Source organism: Schistocerca nitens, chromosome 2 (assembly GCF_023898315.1).
Source record: "Schistocerca nitens isolate TAMUIC-IGC-003100 chromosome 2, iqSchNite1.1, whole genome shotgun sequence".
Taxonomy (NCBI): domain Eukaryota; kingdom Metazoa; phylum Arthropoda; class Insecta; order Orthoptera; family Acrididae; genus Schistocerca; species Schistocerca nitens.
The window spans coordinates 569,031,559-569,053,503 of record NC_064615.1 but is presented as its reverse complement, the minus strand read 5'-3'; the positions used below and the strand labels follow the sequence as shown (position 1 = coordinate 569,053,503).

At 41.5% G+C, this 21,945-nt stretch overlaps 1 protein-coding gene across 1 annotated transcript in view; it reads right to left on the bottom strand.

The window, feature by feature from the left end:
• Positions 1-508: 508 nt before the first annotated feature.
• The window catches only part of LOC126234496 (uncharacterized), a 319,975-nt gene continuing 298,538 nt past the window's right edge, over positions 509-21,945 (bottom strand). The window contains exon 3 of the mRNA XM_049943189.1: positions 509-1,537. Coding sequence (XP_049799146.1) covers positions 1,353-1,537 — 185 coding nt within the window. The 3' untranslated portion in view covers positions 509-1,352. The remainder of the gene's footprint in view (positions 1,538-21,945) is intronic.

The window sequence follows — 21,945 nt, the reverse complement described above, 5'->3', positions numbered from 1 at the left end:
CGGTACATCCAAACCGTCATCGAACCCATCGTTCTACCATTCCTAGACCGGCAAGGGAACTTGCTGTTCCAACAGGACAATGCACGTCCGCATGTATCCCGTGCCACCCAACGTGCTCTAGAAGGTGTAAGTCAACTACCCTGGCCAGCAAGATCTCCGGATCTGTCCCCCATTGAGCATGTTTGGGACTGGATGATGCGTCGTCTCACGAGGTCTGCACGTCCAGCACGAACGCTGGTCCAACTGAGGCGCCAGGTGGAAATGGCATGGCAAGCCGTTCCACAGGACTACATCCAGCATCTCTACGATCGTCTCGATGGGAGAATAGCAGCCTGCATTGCTGCGAAAGGTGGATATACACTGTACTAGTGCCGACATTGTGCATGCTCTGTTGCCTGTGTCTATGTGCCTGTGGTTCTGTCAGTGTGATCATGTGATGCATCTGACGCCAGGAATGTGTCAATAAAGTTTCCCCTTCCTGGGACAATGAATTCACGGTGTTCTTATTTCAATTTCCAGGAGTGTATTTCGTTTCTAAGAGAGGTAAAATGTTTATAAAGGACTTGGCAGTCGCGAATGAGAAACATTTTCAGAGTATATCCAATTTATCTACATGAAGAATATTGTAAAAAGTAGTTTTTCCTTCCTGTTAATGAACTTCCATTAGAGAGCAGCCCCACAGAGAAGTTCCAACTTTCATGCAAGACACAAGGAAGGAGTGAACAGCACGAGGTCGTATGGGGATGCTGTTTCTCCCCATATTTTTCAGATGCGAGTAAAACAATATGTGCTGCCACGTTAGCATTAGTAAGAGTATAACTGGAGAGATGGAGAGCGGAAACAAAGCTGTGAACACAACTAGGCCGGAGAGTAGGACGTAAATTGAATTGTTTCGTCATTTTCTTTACGGTTTAAGCCAAAACTGTCCCTTTTTACGTTTATGCAATTCCGCAGTCTCTCTAGTCAAGTTCATCCTCGTACATCGGATAGTTTTGTCAGTGCTCTCTTCTATTTAAACTGCGGGTTAGCGTACTTACTGAATCGAGATTGTGCGTCTGCATTATCTCATTTTGTGATGCACCTCGTGTAGGGTATTTAGCTTATATGACTGATTCATCACTCAACCATACAAATCATCGTTTCTAAAGTAAGTGGGCATATTGGGGAAATCATTTGGATGGCGCTTTTTAGTCCTATATCCGAGATAACTGTCTAGGCTGAGACTACAGTGGCGCTCCCGCCAGATGTGTAGCACTGCAATCTGAAACTGAACCGCCACCACTTTGGCTGGTCGCTATCCACTACGGCGGTTTCCACTGCTTATCAGCAGCCGGCTGGCGGGCGCGAAGCAGTCACAAGGTGCGGCCCACGGCGGCGAAGACAGCGAGCGACAGCACGGCGTGGGCAGCTGCAGGTGGGCGGAGGCGGCCCGCCCCGTTACAGGCGTCGTGCCCGCACGTGTACACGTGGCCGCTGGCCCAAGATGCGGAGCCGCCTCCGGAGACACAGCGCCGCTCCACGTCGGCCCCGCGGTCAGCTGAAACCCAACACGTGGTCTATGCACTCCTGTTCCTTACGCCCAAACAAAAGATATAGGCCTGCAGTTAGTAGACATAAGGGCCACCTTTTGCGCAGAATACTGTTTTTTCATACAGACCCAAACACCGGGTGAGCAAAAAGTCAGCATAAATTTGAAAACTGAATAAATCACGGAATAATGTAGATCTCCTCGTACCCCTCTGTGTGTTCACATCGTCATTTCCCCTATTTCCATCCCCTCCCTCTTCCGTTTGCCCATCCCTCTTCCCTCCTCTCTCTAACCTTGAACATTATTTATTGGTATTGCAAAAGAAAGATTGATTTGAAATCACTTAAAATCAATGGATAGATCGTCTACGATCATTAGTATACAGGTTTTGAGAGAGACCTCTCCAGCTGCTGGATCTGTGAGAACAGAAACTTCAGCGACTGTATTTCGCACAATTTTTATCTGCGAACGTGAAGCTTTACAAAGTTTCGGACGATTCAGATTCGGTAGTAGCGCTTTAATCGTAGGCCCATAATCCAGAATACAACATCCCTACTCTCTGATAATATTGACTGAGACGAAGAAAATAAGACAGTAAACTGTTCTGTATACAGTTTAATACGGCTCTAGGTTGTGCAGAGAATGTAAGGACGACTTACGGATGCGCAGAAACGCAGGTATAACTTTGGTGCCACGAGACACTTTCTGAATGAAATCGGGCCAGGGAGGACCTACCTTTCATCAGATGACTGTAAATTGTTGGTATCGTAAACAGCATGATTCTTGTACTTGTTTCGTAAAATGTTTTTATCATTTTGTTACACTTATGTTCAACAGGAGTAGATTTATTTTAAGTAACTGTGTATTTGCAATTTATGAAGTGTGCATTCTTTGTTCTTTGAACTCCTTGATGTATGGCAAGAAACTTAGAGTTTTTTAATGTACATATGAAAACAGCAAAAGAATATGTTGAAATTCTAAATTATTATAATATGAATATGTTTACGTAAGAATTATGTTTGTTAAAAGTTATTTTAAGCTTAGGGCACTTCTATTTGTAACATATAAACGCTGTAGGGAAGTCCCTCCGCAAAGAAAGTGGCATTGTGCGATGTAAAAGGTGGGTTTGGCGGTCGAACTGAGCGGCTCCTTTGTGTGAACTGCACGCAGTATGTGGCTAGCCTTAGCACGCTACACCTCGACGGTGCTAAGAGAGGCAACTGGAAGCTACATTAGAAGCGATTTGCCTCGGATGTGGATCTGGCTATTATTTGATATTCAAGGAATCATTGAATGGCTCTAATATGTTGAAAATCCGACACCAAGAAGAGATTTTATAGAGAATTCACACATCAAGAGCCGTGAGTACAGTTAGCTGCCATTTCACCTGCCACTAATCTTCGCCACTGCTTTACAGACTTCATTCATTCAGTTATGTAATGTATATTGGCATGAACCAGTTAATTTGTGAGTTGTTTTGATAATAATCACATGAAATCTCAATTCGTGTTAGAAACCATAGCTTCAAACTTGATCACGAACATACGCAGAGTCCTCAGTTAAGTGCTACTAAAACCGAGTATCCTGATTTAAATGAACAATTCCGGCATTCATGTATTTAAAAGTGATTTTTTGTATAAAGTAAAAGGAGTAGCAAAAGTTAAAGTAAGAGTAAAATTTGGAAGCTTTGTATATGGACTACTCCATGTGAAATTGTTAAGGTAGGAAGTTGAAGTACAAAAATTTAAAGATCAACCAATAAGAAACTGAAAACCTTAATTATTTAGTGGCTAAAAACCATAAAAGTGAAGTTCAATAGGCTCTTGCTAAAGTATCCTTAGTTTATTATAAAATATTGCCAACAATACCTGCTTCACAGGTGATTAAAGTACAAGTACATATAAATCTTTAATGTACTGATCTGCGGTAGTACTATTAGAAGTGAAGTTATGCACATATTCAAATATAGTGTAGTTTTGGTACCTATAATGAATGGTTCTTTTGAAGTTTATTAAGCCCAATGTTGCATTTTATTACCTTGCAAAGTAATTTAAGTGAATGATTAGGTTTTTGAGATTTTACTTTTTCAATAATCAAATAACCTTGGCTACTGAAACTATACCAGTTTATGGGTCCACATCATATTGTCCTCCTATTAAGAAAAAATGAACTATTAATGTACTAAGGAAAACTGTTACATGTAGAGGAGCTTAGCCAGTGTATTTAAGGTGTTATTCATCTTTATTTGCGTTATTCAAGTCAGTCAAGATAGAAGCATTTTGATTAAGTAATGCTAATGATTGTGGCCGTCATTAGTATGAGCTCGGTGCAGTTTTCTCCCCGTAATTTACTGGTGTTTGCGTTATTGGTAACTACTGCTACACACAGTACAGAATGCACCGTGCCAGTTTGTATATTGTTCGCTGTTCAAAGGGAAGTCTCAACAAAAGGAACTTCAGTAACGAATATCCAATTTTCTCAAATATATATTTCCATATTAATGTGCCTAATGAGGCGGGCGACCGTTAATTTATTCACTCACTTACAATTTCACCACTTCTGTTAACTCCCAAGGTTAAGGCCCGTTTTGTTTTACTGTCGACTTCACAAAATTTTAAATTATAGTCCGATACCCTTTTCCATTAGACACACGCACAGTCGAACTTTGAAATGTTCTCAGTGTATAACATTAGCGTATTTGACGGCACGTTAGTATTATAAGCAGCTTTTCCCGTGGCAGAACTAAGGGTTCAATCATTGGGGGTTGGGTTGGGTTGATATGTGGGAGGGGGGGGGGCGGGGGGGGTGGGGGAGGAGGAGACCAAAGTGCGAGGTCATCGGTCTTATCGGATACGGAAGGATGGGGAAGGAAGTCGGCCGTGCCCTTTCAAAGAAAATCGGCTAAAATTGAAAACATATTCTATATGTATTCTTGTCCCAGAATTTAGATTAACTGGTTTTTCTGGAAGCTTAGCGTGTGTAACGGCCAATCAATATTTCGACAATCTCTATGGCTTCCACTACTCGTTCGTTATGTCCTCGTATACCAACTCTCTCTGTCTTTCAATGCGTAGTATTCGATCATGTGTTTGTGTACTTGTGATCGGACCGCCACTGCATTTGTTCCGTTCGTCTCAATATACCCTACTGGAAAAAAAACAGTACACCTGGAAAGATGATGTAGATATAGATCCGATGACGGCATGTACCACCTGGGGGATAGTAAGTATACTGATAATGGTTTCAACATCATCTCCCAATATATAGCGCAGAGGTGTAGCTACGGGATCGCCATATGAGTCTACCCTTTAACAAGGAGTGCTCTTTGCTAGGAGGCTCGCTGTTGTGCAGACGTGTGTAACATGCAGGCAACTATGCCAAGGAGATGCACTCGTGCTTTCTACAGCCAACTGAGGTGGTTTGAAAGGAATCAGGCAGTGGCAGGACTGTCCTTTCGGAGAACTGCCACACAAGTTGAGCGTACTGTGTCAGTTGCGCTACGATGATGGTACCAGTTGTCTCGTGAACATTCTCACACCTGTAGACGCGGTTCTGGACGCCCGCGAAGCACAGACGCCAGCTGGCACCATCGTACTGTAAGGGCAGTTGCGGCAGGTCGTACAGCTACCGGAGCAGGGTTTGTTGCCCCCAGTACGAACTGCTACGAACCGGTTATTTGCAACGGAACTACGATCACACCCAACTATAGCCCGTCTTCCACCCACACCACAGCATCGACCTGACGGCTCCACTAGTACCATCAGAGGAAAACTTGGAAGATGGAATGGCGCACCGTAGTCTTCAGCGATGAAAGCAGATTCTGTCTGCAAACAAGTGAGGTCGAGTGCGCGTGCAATGTGGATTTGGTAGCGCTGTCTCGAACAGTGCATTCGTCCAGGACACACTGGCTGAAGCAGAAGCATATGAAATTTTAATTTAAAAAATGCATTTAACGTAAATTATTTAAATTATGTAATTATCTGTCGGAAACCAAGAAGCAAGTAAAAAGCAAGGACGTTGCAGGGTTTCAGACCATAGTTTGTGTCTACCTTCAACTGTGTGCCAGCAGTTTTTTAGTACCTCCATGACATTCCTCCACCGGTCAAACAAGCTGAGGATCATTTCTGCAGCCATTCTCTATACACATCAGCTATTAGTCGTATTTGATACTGGTCTCACACACGTGAGCAATTTTCTGGGACACATTGCACCATTCTTTTGTGAGCAATCTGCTTTGTAGAATGATTCCATTTTGCCCGTACCGTGCCACTGAACAGGAGTCTATCACCATCATATTCTTGCAAACAACGCCATTTTGATTGCTTGAAGATTTTTTTAAGGAAATGTAGTACTTCATTTAATATGTTTCGGCTACAGCCATCATAGCAACTCCCATATAAATTTCAGTATCAATATGCAGCAAAACCTGTATACTCTTTCAATACGAAATGCCGCTCGGGGTAGCTACGCGGTCTAGGTACGCGGTCTCGGGCGTCTTTTCACGGTCCTCGCGGCTCCTCCCTTGGGGACCGATGACCTCAGCAGTATGGTCCCATAAGCCCTTACCCCAAATTTCCAAATTTTCACAACCCGAAATGCCAGGTGACACCTCGGTTAGACACTAGATTTAGGTTATACTGAGTCTGAATTTTATTTTCGAAGTTGTAAGGCAAGATCCGACGATGGCAGTAGCCGAAACATGCTACATGAAGTAAAGTATAAAAGGTCATTAAGCGATATAGATGGCAAAGTTTATAATACCCACAGACTCTTGCCACGAGTTGTTTCGTTTTTTAATAAATCCGTTTCATTAATTATCGTACTGCTTATCTGCTCAGTAGTCTTCCTTAGGGTGACTGAATATTTTATCTTGTGAGTAACCATCCTCTCTATCATTTACTTTTTCGTACTATCTTTAAAATAATACAGTTTTGGTGCTATATCTTCACAGCAAACTGTAAATCTGCTAGAAGAGCTCTCACCACGAGTAGGCGAATTTTGTTTTGGAGTAATGACATCACACAATGCTGTAACCACTGCTTTTCTTTTGGATGAACTTTTGTGTGAAGATTTGTTGATACTAATCAAAGCTGTAATTGGCGACCCCTAATTATGTTTCTTTTCCTTTTATCTTTTGTGTGCAGCGGTATTTATCTCTTCTCCCTTTTGTCTTCTTGGCTTTGAAATGGCCACGTCGTCTGGTTTCCCGAGTTCATTTCATCGCTTTTCTTCTTCTTGTACTCCTCTCTCTCTCTCTCACTCTCTCTCTTTCTCTCTCTCTCTCTCTCTCTCTCTCTCTCTTTCTCTCTCCCTCTGTCTCTCTGTTTCACTCTCTGTCTCTCTCTCTGTCTCTCTCTCTTTGTGTGAGTGTGTGTGTGTGTGTGTGTGTGTGTGTGTGTCGGTCTGTGTGATGTTAAGCATGTATTGTATCGTCTTTTTTTTCAAGTAGTTTCGATATCTGATGATGTCTTGTCTTTGATTATAATAAGACGTGAGTACAATGAAACTAAACTTAGTGTTATAAGAATAATATTTAAATCTTCTAACGTATAAACTCACTTTTTGACAACGTCGAGGACTTTGTGTCACAAAACCTATATGTACATTGTTGTAATCACCCACATACTACCCCGGTTGCATATACTTAGAGACAACATTCACAAACATAATTAATATACTGGAAGATCTTCAGAAATATACTCCGTAATAAATGTATTTCTCACTTGTGAGTAACATTTTTAAATTAATTATAGTTTCTGTTGTACTGATTGAATTTGCAGACTGGGGAGTATAATGATCGAATATAAATATCAAAACTCGCCTGAGGGAACATTTAGCACTTAATAGATTGTTGAAATGGTTTGCCAAAAATAACCACTACATTAACTTCGCCCTCAAAAACAAACAGTCCTACAGGAAGTGTTTACGAAATGAAAACATTTACATATTTATTTTTCCTATTTTGAGAGAATGGGGAAGAAGATAGTCAATATTTTATGTTTAGCAAGTTACCAAGAAACTGATGTTCCGAGACAGATTTGCAGTTAATGACCACTACGAGATTACTTTCCTCCTCAAACGTAAACAATGTTTCCATTAGCATGCAGACATTTGTGTGATTACGTTTTCCAAGATGCTAAATTATTATTATTTCTGAGGGAAACTGATTCTAAAGAACTGAAATATACAACTCGATTCAGCTAAGCAGTTCACCAGAGATATTTTCTGAACTCTTTAAGATTTCATAATTCTGTTGTCACCTGAGTGAATTCTGCAAAAGTCATCACTAAAATACCTGAAGTCTGTTTTCATAGCTAAACGAATTACAGAGATATTGGAATCAACTTGCCTTTTATAAATAGAGCTATACTGGTTTCTGCTACTTCTATTTTAGTTCTAAAACAGTTAAATGCAATGGCGTTTCACTCGTCAAAATCCGATTAGTAGTTACGGAGAAACTACAATATTTGGAACTTATGATTTGTCTGTTTTAAATATGAAACAGATTGTTATCGTACGTGGAACTTCGTGTAATTAAAACGAACAGTTGCATCAGGTTCTTGCTTCTCCAACTTGATGTAGGTAATAAGAGTGTTTAGAAAATGAATACTGGAGAAAATACTAATTTGAAACCAATACTAATCACACTTGACTGCATATGGTTGGACCGACACACCAACTGGAAGAAAGAAACGACGCGACATTAACAGCTCTTCTCCTGTCAGCGTCGGTTAGACCATCAGTGAGACAGTACCCCGTGTTCCTGTTGCTAATAAGGCCAATACAGCGTTCCTTTGTTCTATATTTCTACTAGCTTCAAACAGGAGCGACTTACTTCCTGTATCTAGGTAGTCACCAGTTTATTTTTGAAAGTTTTTGCGTTTTGGAATCGTTAATTTCGTGCGTGTTTTCATCAGGCACAGTTCCACGTTTGTTAACTGTTTAGTGTATATCTTTCGCCGTCTTTAGTATGGACAGGGACTGTGACTGCTCTGTAGAAATGCGAGCTGAGTTGGTGACCCTTTGTTCACAGCTACAAGCTGTGTTGGCTTCCGCCACAGCAAAAACTGACATTGTTATTGTAAATTGACGTAGCTATGTTGGGAAAGAATCAGGTTCTTGCTTCTCCAACTTGATGTAGGTAATAAGAGTGTTTAGAAAATGAATACTGGAGAAAATACTAATTTGAAACCAATACTAATCACACTTGACTGCATATGGTTGGACCGACACACCAACTGGAAGAAAGAAACGACGCGACATTAACAGCTCTTCTCCTGTCAGCGTCAGTTAGACAATCAGTGAGACAGTACCCCGTGTTCCTGTTGCTAATAAGGCCAGTACAGCGTTCCTTTGTTCTATATTTCTACTAGCTTCAAACAGGAGCGACTTACTTCCTGTATCTAGGTAGTCACCAGTTTATTTTTGAAAGTTTTTGGGTTTTAGAATCGTTAATTTCGTGCGTGTTTTCATCAGGCACAGTTCCACGTTTGAAACTGTTTAGTGTATATCTTTCGCCGTCTTTAGTATGGACAGGGACTGTGACTGCTCTGCAGAAATGCGAGCTGAGTTGGTGACCCTTTGTTCACAGCTACAAGCTGTGTTGGCTTCCGCCACAGCAAAAACTGACATTGTTATTGTAAATTGACGTAGCTATGTTGGGAAAGAATCAGGTTCTTGCTTCTCCAACTTGATGTAGGTAATAAGAGTGTTTAGAAAATGAATACTGGAGAAAATACTAATTTGAAACCAATACTAATCACACTTGACTGCATATGGTTGGACCGACACACCAACTGGAAGAAAGAAACGACGCGACATTAACAGCTCTTCTCCTGTCAGCGTCGGTTAGACCATCAGTGAGACAGTACCCCGTGTTCCTGTTGCTAATAAGGCCAGTACAGCGTTCCTTTGTTCTATATTTCTACTAGCTTCAAACAGGAGCGACTTACTTCCTGTATCTAGGTAGTCACCAGTTTATTTTTGAAAGTTTTTGGGTTTTAGAATCGTTAATTTCGTGCGTGTTTTCATCAGGCACAGTTCCACGTTTGAAACTGTTTAGTGTATATCTTTCGCCGTCTTTAGTATGGACAGGGACTGTGACTGCTCTGCAGAAATGCGAGCTGAGTTGGTGACCCTTTGTTCACAGCTACAAGCTGTGTTGGCTTCCGCCACAGCAAAAACTGACATTGTTATTGTAAATTGACGTAGCTATGTTGGGAAAGAATCAGGTTCTTGCTTCTCCAACTTGATGTAGGTAATAAGAGTGTTTAGAAAATGAATACTGGAGAAAATACTAATTTGAAACCAATACTAATCACACTTGACTGCATATGGTTGGACCGACACACCAACTGGAAGAAAGAAACGACGCGACATTAACAGCTCTTCTCCTGTCAGCGTCGGTTAGACCATCAGTGAGACAGTACCCCGTGTTCCTGTTGCTAATAAGGCCAGTACAGCGTTCCTTTGTTCTATATTTCTACTAGCTTCAAACAGGAGCGACTTACTTCCTGTATCTAGGTAGTCACCAGTTTATTTTTGAAAGTTTTTGCGTTTTAGAATCGTTAATTTCGTGCGTGTTTTCATCAGGCACAGTTCCACGTTTGAAACTGTTTAGTGTATATCTTTCGCCGTCTTTAGTATGGACAGGGACTGTGACTGCTCTGCAGAAATGCGAGCTGAGTTGGTGACCCTTTGTTCACAGCTACAAGCTGTGTTGGCTTCCGCCACAGCAAAAACTGACATTGTTATTGTAAATTGACGTAGCTATGTTGGGAAAGAATCAGGTTCTTGCTTCTCCAACTTGATGTAGGTAATAAGAGTGTTTAGAAAATGAATAATGGAGAAAATACTAATATGAAACCAATACTAATCACACTTGACTGCATATGGTTGGACCGACACACCAACTGGAAGAAAGAAACGACGCGACATTAACAGCTCTTCTCCTGTCAGCGTCGGTTAGACCATCAGTGAGACAGTACCCCGTGTTCCTGTTGCTAATAAGGCCAGTACAGCGTTCCTTTGTTCTATATTTCTACTAGCTTCAAACAGGAGCGACTTACTTCCTGTATCTAGGTAGTCACCAGTTTATTTTTGAAAGTTTTTGCGTTTTGGAATCGTTAATTTCGTGCGTGTTTTCATCAGGCACAGTTCCACGTTTGTTAACTGTTTAGTGTATATCTTTCGCCGTCTTTAGTATGGTCAGGGACTGTGACTGCTCTGTAGAAATGCGAGCTGAGTTGGTGACCCTTTGTTCACAGCTACAAGCTGTGTTGGCTTCCGCCACAGCAAAAACTGACATTGTTATTGTAAATTGACGTAGCTATGTTGGGAAAGAATCAGGTTCTTGCTTCTCCAACTTGATGTAGGTAACAAGAGTGTTTAGAAAATGAATACTGGAGAAAATACTAATTTGAAACCAATACTAATCACACTTGACTGCATATGGTTTGACCGACACACCAACTGGAAGAAAGAAACGACGCGACATTAACAGCTCTTCTCCTGTCAGCGTCGGTTAGACCATCAGTGAGACAGTACCCCGTGTTCCTGTTGCTAATAAGGCCAGTACAGCGTTCCTTTGTTCTATATTTCTACTAGCTTCAAACAGGAGCGACTTACATCCTGTATCTAGGTAGTCACCAGTTTATTTTTGAAAGTTTTTGGGTTTTAGAATCGTTAATTTCGTGCGTGTTTTCATCAGGCACAGTTCCACGTTTGAAACTGTTTAGTGTATATCTTTCGCCGTCTTTAGTATGGACAGGGACTGTGACTGCTCTGCAGAAATGCGAGCTGAGTTGGTGACCCTTTGTTCACAGCTACAAGCTGTGTTGTCTTCCGCCACAGCAAAAGCTGACATTGTTATTGTAAATTGACGTAGCTATGTTGGGAAAGAATCAGGTTCTTGCTTCTCCAACTTGATGTAGGTAATAAGAGTGTTTAGAAAATGAATACTGGAGAAAATACTAATTTGAAACCAATACTAATCACACTTGACTGCATATGGTTGGACCGACACACCAACTGGAAGAAAGAAACGACGCGACATTAACAGCTCTTCTCCTGTCAGCGTCGGTTAGACCATCAGTGAGACAGTACCCCGTGTTGCTGTTGCTAATAAGGCCAGTACAGCGTTCCTTTGTTCTATATTTCTACTAGCTTCAAACAGGAGCGACTTACTTCCTGTATCTAGGTAGTCACCAGTTTATTTTTGAAAGTTTTTGGGTTTTAGAATCGTTAATTTCGTGCGTGTTTTCATCAGGCACAGTTCCACGTTTGAAACTGTTTAGTGTATATCTTTCGCCGTCTTTAGTATGGACAGGGACTGTGACTGCTCTGCAGAAATGCGAGCTGAGTTGGTGACCCTTTGTTCACAGCTACAAGCTGTGTTGGCTTCCACCACAGCAAAAACTGACATTGTTATTGTAAATTGACGTAGCTATGTTGGGAAAGAATCAGGTTCTTGCTTCTCCAACTTGATGTAGGTAATAAGAGTGTTTAGAAAATGAATACTGGAGAAAATACTAATTTGAAACCAATACTAATCACACTTGACTGCATATGGTTGGACCGACACACCAACTGGAAGAAAGAAACGACGCGACATTAACAGCTCTTCTCCTGTCAGCGTCGGTTAGACCATCAGTGAGACAGTACCCCGTGTTCCTGTTGCTAATAAGGCCAGTACAGCGTTCCTTTGTTCTATATTTCTACTAGCTTTTAAGAGGAGCGACTTACTTCCGGTATCTAGGTAGTCACCAGTTTATTTTTGAAAGTTTTTGCGTTTTGGAATCGTTAATTTCGTGCGTGTTTTCATCAGGCACAGTTCCACGTTTGTGAACTGTTTAGTGTATATCTTTCGCCGTCTTTAGTATGGACAGGGACTGTGACTGCTCTGTAGAAATGCGAGCTGAGTTGGTGACCCTTTGTTCACAGCTACAAGCTGTGTTGGCTTCCGCCACAGCAAAAACTGACATTGTTATTGTAAATTGACGTAGCTATGTTGGGAAAGAATCAGGTTCTTGCTTCTCCAACTTGATGTAGGTAACAAGAGTGTTTAGAAAATGAATACTGGAGAAAATACTAATTTGAAACCAATACTAATCACACTTGACTGCATATGGTTGGACCGACACACCAACTGGAAGAAAGAAACGACGCGACATTAACAGCTCTTCTCCTGTCAGCGTCAGTTAGACCATCAGTGAGACAGTACCCCGTGTTCCTGTTGCTAATAAGGCCAGTACAGCGTTCCTTTGTTCTATATTTCTACTAGCTTCAAACAGGAGCGACTTACATCCTGTATCTACGTAGTCACCAGTTTATTTTTGAAAGTTTTTGGGTTTTAGAATCGTTAATTTCGTGCGTGTTTTCATCAGGCACAGTTCCACGTTTGAAACTGTTTAGTGTATATCTTTCGCCGTCTTTAGTATGGACAGGGACTGTGACTGCTCTGCAGAAATGCGAGCTGAGTTGGTGACCCTTTGTTCACAGCTACAAGCTGTGTTGGCTTCCGCCACAGCAAAAGCTGACATTGTTATTGTAAATTGACGTAGCTATGTTGGGAAAGAATCAGGTTCTTGCTTCTACAACTTGATGTAGGTAATAAGAGTGTTTAGAAAATGAATACTGGAGAAAATACTAATTTGAAACCAATACTAATCACACTTGACTGCATATGGTTGGACCGACACACCAACTGGAAGAAAGAAACGACGCGACATTAACAGCTCTTCTCCTGTCAGCGTCGGTTAGACCATCAGTGAGACAGTACCCCGTGTTCCTGTTGCTAATAAGGCCAGTACAGCGTTCCTTTGTTCTATATTTCTACTAGCTTCAAACAGGAGCGACTTACTTCCTGTATCTAGGTAGTCACCAGTTTATTTTTGAAAGTTTTTGCGTTTTAGAATCGTTAATTTCGTGCGTGTTTTCATCAGGCACAGTTCCACGTTTGAAACTGTTTAGTGTATATCTTTCGCCGTCTTTAGTATGGACAGGGACTGTGACTGTTCTGCAGAAATGCGAGCTGAGTTGGTGACCCTTTGTTCACAGCTACAAGCTGTGTTGGCTTCCGCCACAGCAAAAGCTGACATTGTTATTGTAAATTGACGTAGCTATGTTGGGAAAGAATCAGGTTCTTGCTTCTCCAACTTGATGTAGGTAATAAGAGTGTTTAGAAAATGAATACTGGAGAAAATACTAATTTGAAACCAATACTAATCACACTTGACTGCATATGGTTGGACCGACACACCAACTGGAAGAAAGAAACGACGCGACATTAACAGCTCTTCTCCTGTCAGCGTCGGTTAGACCATCAGTGAGACAGTACCCCGTGTTCCTGTTGCTAATAAGGCCAGTACAGCGTTCCTTTGTTCTATATTTCTACTAGCTTCAAACAGGAGCGACTTACTTCCTGTATCTAGGTAGTCACCAGTTTATTTTTGAAAGTTTTTGGGTTTTAGAATCGTTAATTTCGTGCGTGTTTTCATCAGGCACAGTTCCACGTATGAAACTGTTTAGTGTATATCTTTCGCCGTCTTTAGTATGGACAGGGACTGTGACTGCTCTGCAGAAATGCGAGCTGAGTTGGTGACCCTATGTTCACAGCTACAAGCTGTGTTGGCTTCCGCCACAGCAAAAACTGACATTGTTATTGTAAATTGACGTAGCTATGTTGGGAAAGAATCAGGTTCTTGCTTCTCCAACTTGATGTAGGTAATAAGAGTGTTTAGGAAATGAATACTGGAGAAAATACTAATTTGAAACCAATACTAATCACACTTGACTGCATATGGTTGGACCGACACACCAACTGCAAGAAAGAAACGACGCGACATTAACAGCTCTTCTCCTGTCAGCGTCGGTTAGACCATCAGTGAGACAGTACCCCGTGTTCCTGTTGCTAATAAGGCCAGTACAGCGTTCCTTTGTTCTATATTTCTACTAGCTTCAAACAGGAGCGACTTACTTCCTGTATCTAGGTAGTCACCAGTTTATTTTTGAAAGTTTTTGCGTTTTAGAATCGTTAATTTCGTGCGTGTTTTCATCAGGCACAGTTCCACGTTTGAAACTGTTTAGTGTATATCTTTCGCCGTCTTTAGTATGGACAGGGTCTGTGACTGCTCTGCAGAAATGCGAGCTGAGTTGGTGACCCTTTGTTCACAGCTACAAGCTGTGTTGGCTTCCGCCACAGCAAAAACTGACATTGTTATTGTAAATTGACGTAGCTATGTTGGGAAAGAATCAGGTTCTTGCTTCTCCAACTTGATGTAGGTAATAAGAGTGTTTAGGAAATGAATACTGGAGAAAATACTAATTTGAAACCAATACTAATCACACTTGACTGCATATGGTTGGACCGACACACCAACTGGAAAAAAGAAACGACGCGACATTAACAGCTCTTCTCCTGTCAGCGTCGGTTAGACCATCAGTGAGACAGTACCCCGTGTTCCTGTTGCTAATAAGGCCAGTACAGCGTTCCTTTGTTCTATATTTCTACTAGCTTCAAACAGGAGCGACTTACTTCCTGTATCTAGGTAGTCACCAGTTTATTTTTGAAAGTTTTTGCGTTTTAGAATCGTTAATTTCGTGCGTGTTTTCATCAGGCACAGTTCCACGTTTGAACTGTTTAGTGTATATCTTTCGCCGTCTTTAGTATGGACAGGGACTGTGACTGCTCTGCAGAAATGCGAGCTGAGTTGGTGACCCTTTGTTCACAGCTACAAGCTGTGTTGGCTTCCGCCACAGCAAAAACTGACATTGTTATTGTAAATTGACGTAGCTATGTTGGGAAAGAATCAGGTTCTTGCTTCTCCAACTTGATGTAGGTAATAAGAGTGTTTAGAAAATGAATACTGGAGAAAATACTAATTTGAAACCAATACTAATCACACTTGACTGCATATGGTTGGACCGACACACCAACTGGAAGAAAGAAACGACGCGACATTAACAGCTCTTCTCCTGTCAGCGTCGGTTAGACCATCAGTGAGACAGTACCCCGTGTTGCTGTTGCTAATAAGGCCAGTACAGCGTTCCTTTGTTCTATATTTCTACTAGCTTCAAACAGGAGCGACTTACTTCCTGTATCTAGGTAGTCACCAGTTTATTTTTGAAAGTTTTTGCGTTTTAGAATCGTTAATTTCGTGCGTGTTTTCATCAGGCACTGTTCTACGTTTTAAACTGTTTAGTGTATATCTTTCGCCGTCTTTAGTATGGACAGGGACTGTGACTGTTCTGCAGAAATGCGAGCTGAGTTGGTGACCCTTTGTTCACAGCTACAAGCTGTGTTGGCTTCCGCCACAGCAAAAGCTGACATTGTTATTGTAAATTGACGTAGCTATGTTGGGAAAGAATCAGGTTCTTGCTTCTCCAACTTGATGTAGGTAATAAGAGTGTTTAGAAAATGAATACTGGAGAAAATACTAATTTGAAACCAATACTAATCACACTTGACTGCATATGGTTGGACCGACACACCAACTGGAAGAAAGAAACGACGCGACATTAACAGCTCTTCTCCTGTCAGCGTCGGTTAGACCATCAGTGAGACAGTACCCCGTGTTCCTGTTGCTAATAAGGCCAGTACAGCGTTCCTTTGTTCTATATTTCTACTAGCTTCAAACAGGAGCGACTTACTTCCTGTATCTAGGTAGTCACCAGTTTATTTTTGAAAGTTTTTGCGTTTTAGAATCGTTAATTTCGTGCGTGTTTTCATCAGGCACAGTCCAACGTTTGAAATTTTTAGTGCATATCTTTCGCCGTCTTTAGTATGGACAGGGACTGTGACTGCTCTGCAGAAATGCGAGCGGAGTTGGTGACCCTATGTTCACAGCTACAAGCTGTGTTGGCTTCCGCCACAGCAAAAGCTGACATTGTTATTGTAAATAGACGTAGCTATGTTGGGAAAGAATCAGGTTCTTGCTTCTCCAACTTGATGTAGGTAATAAGAGTGTTTAGAAAATGAATACTGGAGAAAATACTAATTTGAAACCAATACTAATCACACTTGACTGCATATGGTTGGACCGACACACCAACTGGAAGAAAGAAACGACGCGACATTAACAGCTCTTCTCCTGTCAGCGTCGGTTAGACCATCAGTGAGACAGTACCCCGTGTTGCTGTTGCTAATAAGGCCAGTACAGCGTTCCTTTGTTCTATATTTCTACTAGCTTCAAACAGGAGCGACTTACTTCCTGTATCTAGGTAGTCACCAGTTTATTTTTGAAAGTTTTTGCGTTTTAGAATCGTTAATTTCGTGCGTGTTTTCATCAGGCACAGTTCCACGTTTGAAACTGTTTAGTGTATATCTTTCGCCGTCTTTAGTATGGACAGGGACTGTGACTGCTCTGCAGAAATGCGAGCTGAGTTGGTGACCCTTTGTTCACAGCTACAAGCTGTGTTGGCTTCCGCCACAGCAAAAACTGACATTGTTATTGTAAATTGACGTAGCTATGTTGGGAAAGAATCAGGTTCTTGCTTCTCCAACTTGATGTAGGTAATAAGAGTGTTTAGAAAATGAATACTGGAGAAAATACTAATTTGAAACCAATACTAATCACACTTGACTGCATATGGTTGGACCGACACACCAACTGGAAGAAAGAAACGACGCGACATTAACAGCTCTTCTCCTGTCAGCGTCGGTTAGACCATCAGTGAGACAGTACCCCGTGTTCCTGTTGCTAATAAGGCCAGTACAGCGTTCCTTTGTTCTATATTTCTACTAGCTTCAAACAGGAGCGACTTACTTCCTGTATCTAGGTAGTCACCAGTTTATTTTTGAAAGTTTTTGCGTTTTGGAATCGTTAATTTCGTGCGTGTTTTCATCAGGCACAGTTCCACGTTTGTTAACTGTTTAGTGTATATCTTTTGCCGTCTTTAGTATGGACAGGGACTGTGACTGCTCTGTAGAAATGCGAGCTGAGTTGGTGACCCTTTGTTCACAGCTACAAGCTGTGTTGGCTTCCGCCACAGCAAAAACTGACATTGTTATTGTAAATTGACGTAGCTAAGTTGGGAAAGAATCAGGTTCTTGCTTCTCCAACTTGATGTAGGTAATAAGAGTGTTTAGAAAATGAATACTGGAGAAAATACTAATTTGAAACCAATACTAATCACACTTGACTGCATATGGTTGGACCGACACACCAACTGGAAAAAAGAAACGACGCGTCATTAACAGCTCCTCTCCTGTCAGCGTCAGTTAGACCATCAGTGAGACAGTACCCCGTGTTCCTGTTGCTAATAAGGCCAGTACAGCGTTCCTTTGTTCTATATTTCTACTAGCTTCAAACAGGAGCGACTTACTTCCTGTATCTAGGTAGTCACCAGTTTATATTTGAAAGTTTTTGCGTTTTGGAATCGTTAATTTCGTGCGTGTTTTCATCAGGCACAGTTCCACGTTTTAAACTGTTTAGTGTATATCTTTCGCCGTCTTTAGTATGGACAGGGACTGTGACTGCTCTGTAGAAATGCGAGCTGAGTTGGTGACCCTTTGTTCACAGCTACAAGCTGTGTTGGCTTCCGCCACAGCAAAAACTGACATTGTTATTGTAAATTGACGGAGCTATGTTGGGAAAGAATCAGGTTCTTGCTTCTCCAACTTGATGTAGGTAATAAGAGTGTTTAGAAAATGAATTCTGGAGAAAATACTAATTTGAAACCAATACTAATCACACTTGACTGCATATGGTTGGACCGACACACCAACTGGAAGAAAGAAACGACGCGACATTAACAGCTCTTCTCCTGTCAGCGTCAGTTACACCATCAGTGAGACAGTACCCCGTGTTCCTGTTGCTAATAAGGCCAGTACAGCGTCCTTTGTTCTATATTTCTACTATCTTCAAACAGGAGCGACTTACTTCCTGTATCTAGGTAGTCACCAGTTTATTTTTGAAAGTTTTTGCGTCTTGGAATCGTTAATTTCGTGCGTGTTTTCATCAGGCACAGTTCCACGTTTGAAACTGTTTAGTGTATATCTTTCGCCGTCTTTAGTATGGACAGGGACTGTGACTGCTCTGTAGAAATGCGAGCTGAGTTGGTGACCCTTTGTTCACAGCTACAAGCTGTGTTGGCTTCCGCCACAGCAAAAACTGACATTGTTATTGTAAATTGACGGAGCTATGTTGGGAAAGAATCAGGTTCTTGCTTCTCCAACTTGATGTAGGTAATAAGAGTGTTTAGAAAATGAATTCTGGAGAAAATACTAATTTGAAACCAATACTAATCACACTTGACTGCATATGGTTGGACCGACACACCAACTGGAAGAAAGAAACGACGCGACATTAACAGCTCTTCTCCTGTCAGCGTCAGTTAGACCATCAGTGAGACAGTACCCCGTGTTCCTGTTGCTAATAAGGCCAGTACAGCGTTCCTTTGTTCTATATTTCTACTAGCTTCAAACAGGAGCGACTTACTTCCTGTAACTAGGTAGTCACCAGTTTATTTTTGAAGGTTTTTGGGTTTTAGAATCGTTAATTTCGCGCGTGTTTTCATCAGGCACAGTTCCACGATTGAAACTGTTTAGTGTATATCTTTCGTCGTCTTTAGTATGGACAGGGACTGTGACTGCTCTGTAGAAATGCGAGCTGAGTTGGTGACCCTTTGTTCACAGCTACAAGCTGTGTTGGCTTCCGCCACAGCAAAAACTGACATTGTTATTGTAAATTGACTTAGCTATGTTGGGAAAGAATCAGGTTCTTGCTTCTCCAACTTGATGTAGGTAATAAGAGTGTTTAGAAAATGAATACTGGAGAAAATACTAATTTGAAACCAATACTAATCACACTTGACTGCATATGGTTGGACCGACACACCAACTGGAAGAAAGAAACGACGCGACATTAACAGCTCTTCTCCTGTCAGCGTCGGTTAGACCATCAGTGAGACAGTACCCCGTGTTCCTGTTGCAAATAAGGCCAGTACAGCGTTCCTTTGTTCCATATTTCTACTAGCTTTTAAGAGGAGCGACTTACTTCCTGTATCTAGGTAGTCACCAGTTTATTTTTGAAAGTTTTTGCGTTTTGGAATCGTTAATTTCTTGCGTGTTTTCATCAGGCCACAGTTCCACGTTTGTTAACTGTTTAGTGTATATCTTTCGCCGTCTTTAGTATGGACAGGGACTGTGACTGCTCTGTAGAAATGCGAGCTGAGTTGGTGACCCTTTGTTCACAGCTACAAGCTGTGTTGGCTTCCGCCACAGCAAAAACTGACATTGTTATTGTAAATTGACGTAGCTAAGTTGGGAAAGAATCAGGTTCTTGCTTCTCCAACTTGATGTAGGTAATAAGAGTGTTTAGAAAATGAATACTGGAGAAAATACTAATTTGAAACCAATACTAATCACACTTGACTGCATATGGTTGGACCGACACACCAACTGGAAGAAAGAAACGATGCGACATTAACAGCTCTTCTCCTGTCAGCGTCGGTTAGACCATCAGTGAGACAGTACCCCGTGTTCCTGTTGCTAATAAGGCCAGTACAGCGTTCCTTTGTTCTATATTTCTACTAGCTTTTAAGAGGAGCGACTTACTTCCGGTATCTAGGTAGTCACCAGTTTATTTTTGAAAGTTTTTGCGTTTTGGAATCGTTAATTTCGTGCGTGTTTTCATCAGGCACAGTTCCACGTTTGTGAACTGTTTAGTGTATATCTTTCGCCGTCTTTAGTATGGACAGGGACTGTGACTGCTCTGTAGAAATGCGAGCTGACTTGGTGACACTTTGTTCACAGTTACAAGCTGTGTTGGCTTCCGCCACAGCAAAAACTGACATTATTATTGTAAATTGACGTAGCTATGTTGGGAAAGAATCAGGTTCTTGCTTCTCCAACTTGATGTAGGTAATAAGAGTGTTTAGAAAATGAATACTGGAGAAAATACTAATTTGAAACCAATACTAATCACACTTGACTGCATATGGTTGGACCGACACACCAACTGGAAGAAAGAAACGACGCGACATTAACAGCTCTTCTCCTGTCAGCGTCGGTTAGACCATCAGTGAGACAGTACCCCGTGTTCCTGTTGCTAATAAGGCCAGTACAGCGTTCCTTTGTTCTATATTTCTACTAGCTTCAAACAGGAGCGACTTACTTCCTGTAACTAGGTAGTCACCAGTTTATTTTTGAAAGTTTTTGCGTTTTGGAATCGTTAATTTCGTGCGTGTTTTCATCAGGCACAGTTCCACGTTTGTTAACTGTTTAGTGTATATCTTTCGCCGTCTTTAGTATGGACAGGGACTGTGACTGCTCTGTAGAAATGCGAGCTGAGTTGGTGACCCTTTGTTCACAGCTACAAGCTGTGTTGGCTTCCGCCACAGCAAAAACTGACATTGTTATTGTAAATTGACGTAGCTATGTTGGGAAAGAATCAGGTTCTTGCTTCTCCAACTTGATGTAGGTAATAAGAGTGTTTAGAAAATGAATACTGGAGAAAATACTAATTTGAAACCAATACTAATCACACTTGACTGCATATGGTTGGACCGACACACCAACTGGAAAAAAGAAACGACGCGACATTAACAGCTCCTCTCCTGTCAGCGTCAGTTAGACCATCAGTGAGACAGTACCCCGTGTTCCTGTTGCTAATAAGGCCAGTACAGCGTTCCTTTGTTCTATATTTCTACTAGCTTCAAACAGGAGCGAGTTACTTCCTGTATCTAGGTAGTCACCAGTTTATTTTTGAAAGTTTTTGCGATTTGGAATCGTTAATTTCGTGCGTGTTTTCATCAGGCACAGTTCCACGTTTTAAACTGTTTAGTGTACATCTTTCGCCGTCTTTAGTATGGACAGGGACTGTGACTGCTCTGTAGAAATGCGAGCTGAGTTGGTGACCCTTTGTTCACAGCTACAAGCTGTGTTGGCTTCCGCCACAGCAAAAACTGACATTGTTATTGTAAATTGACGTAGCTATGTTGGGAAAGAATCAGGTTCTTGCTTCTCCAACTTGATGTAGGTAATAAGAGTGTTTAGAAAATGAATACTGGAGAAAATACTAATTTGAAACCAATACTAATCACACTTGACTGCATATGGTTGGACCGACACACCAACTGGAAGAAAGAAACGACGCGACATTAACAGCTCTTCTCCTGTCAGCGTCAGTTAGACCATCAGTGAGACAGTACCCCGTGTTCCTGTTGCTAATAAGGCCAGTACAGCGTTCCTTTGTTCTATATTTCTACTAGCTTCAAACAGGAGCGACTTACTTCCTGTATCTAGGTAGTCACCAGTTTATTTTTGAAAGTTTTAGCGTCTTGGAATCGTTAATTTCGTGCGTGTTTTCATCAGGCACAGTTCCACGTTTTAAACTGTTTAGTGTATATCTTTCGCCGTCTTTAGTATGGACAGGGACTGTGACTGCTCTGTAGAAATGCGAGCTGAGTTGGTGACC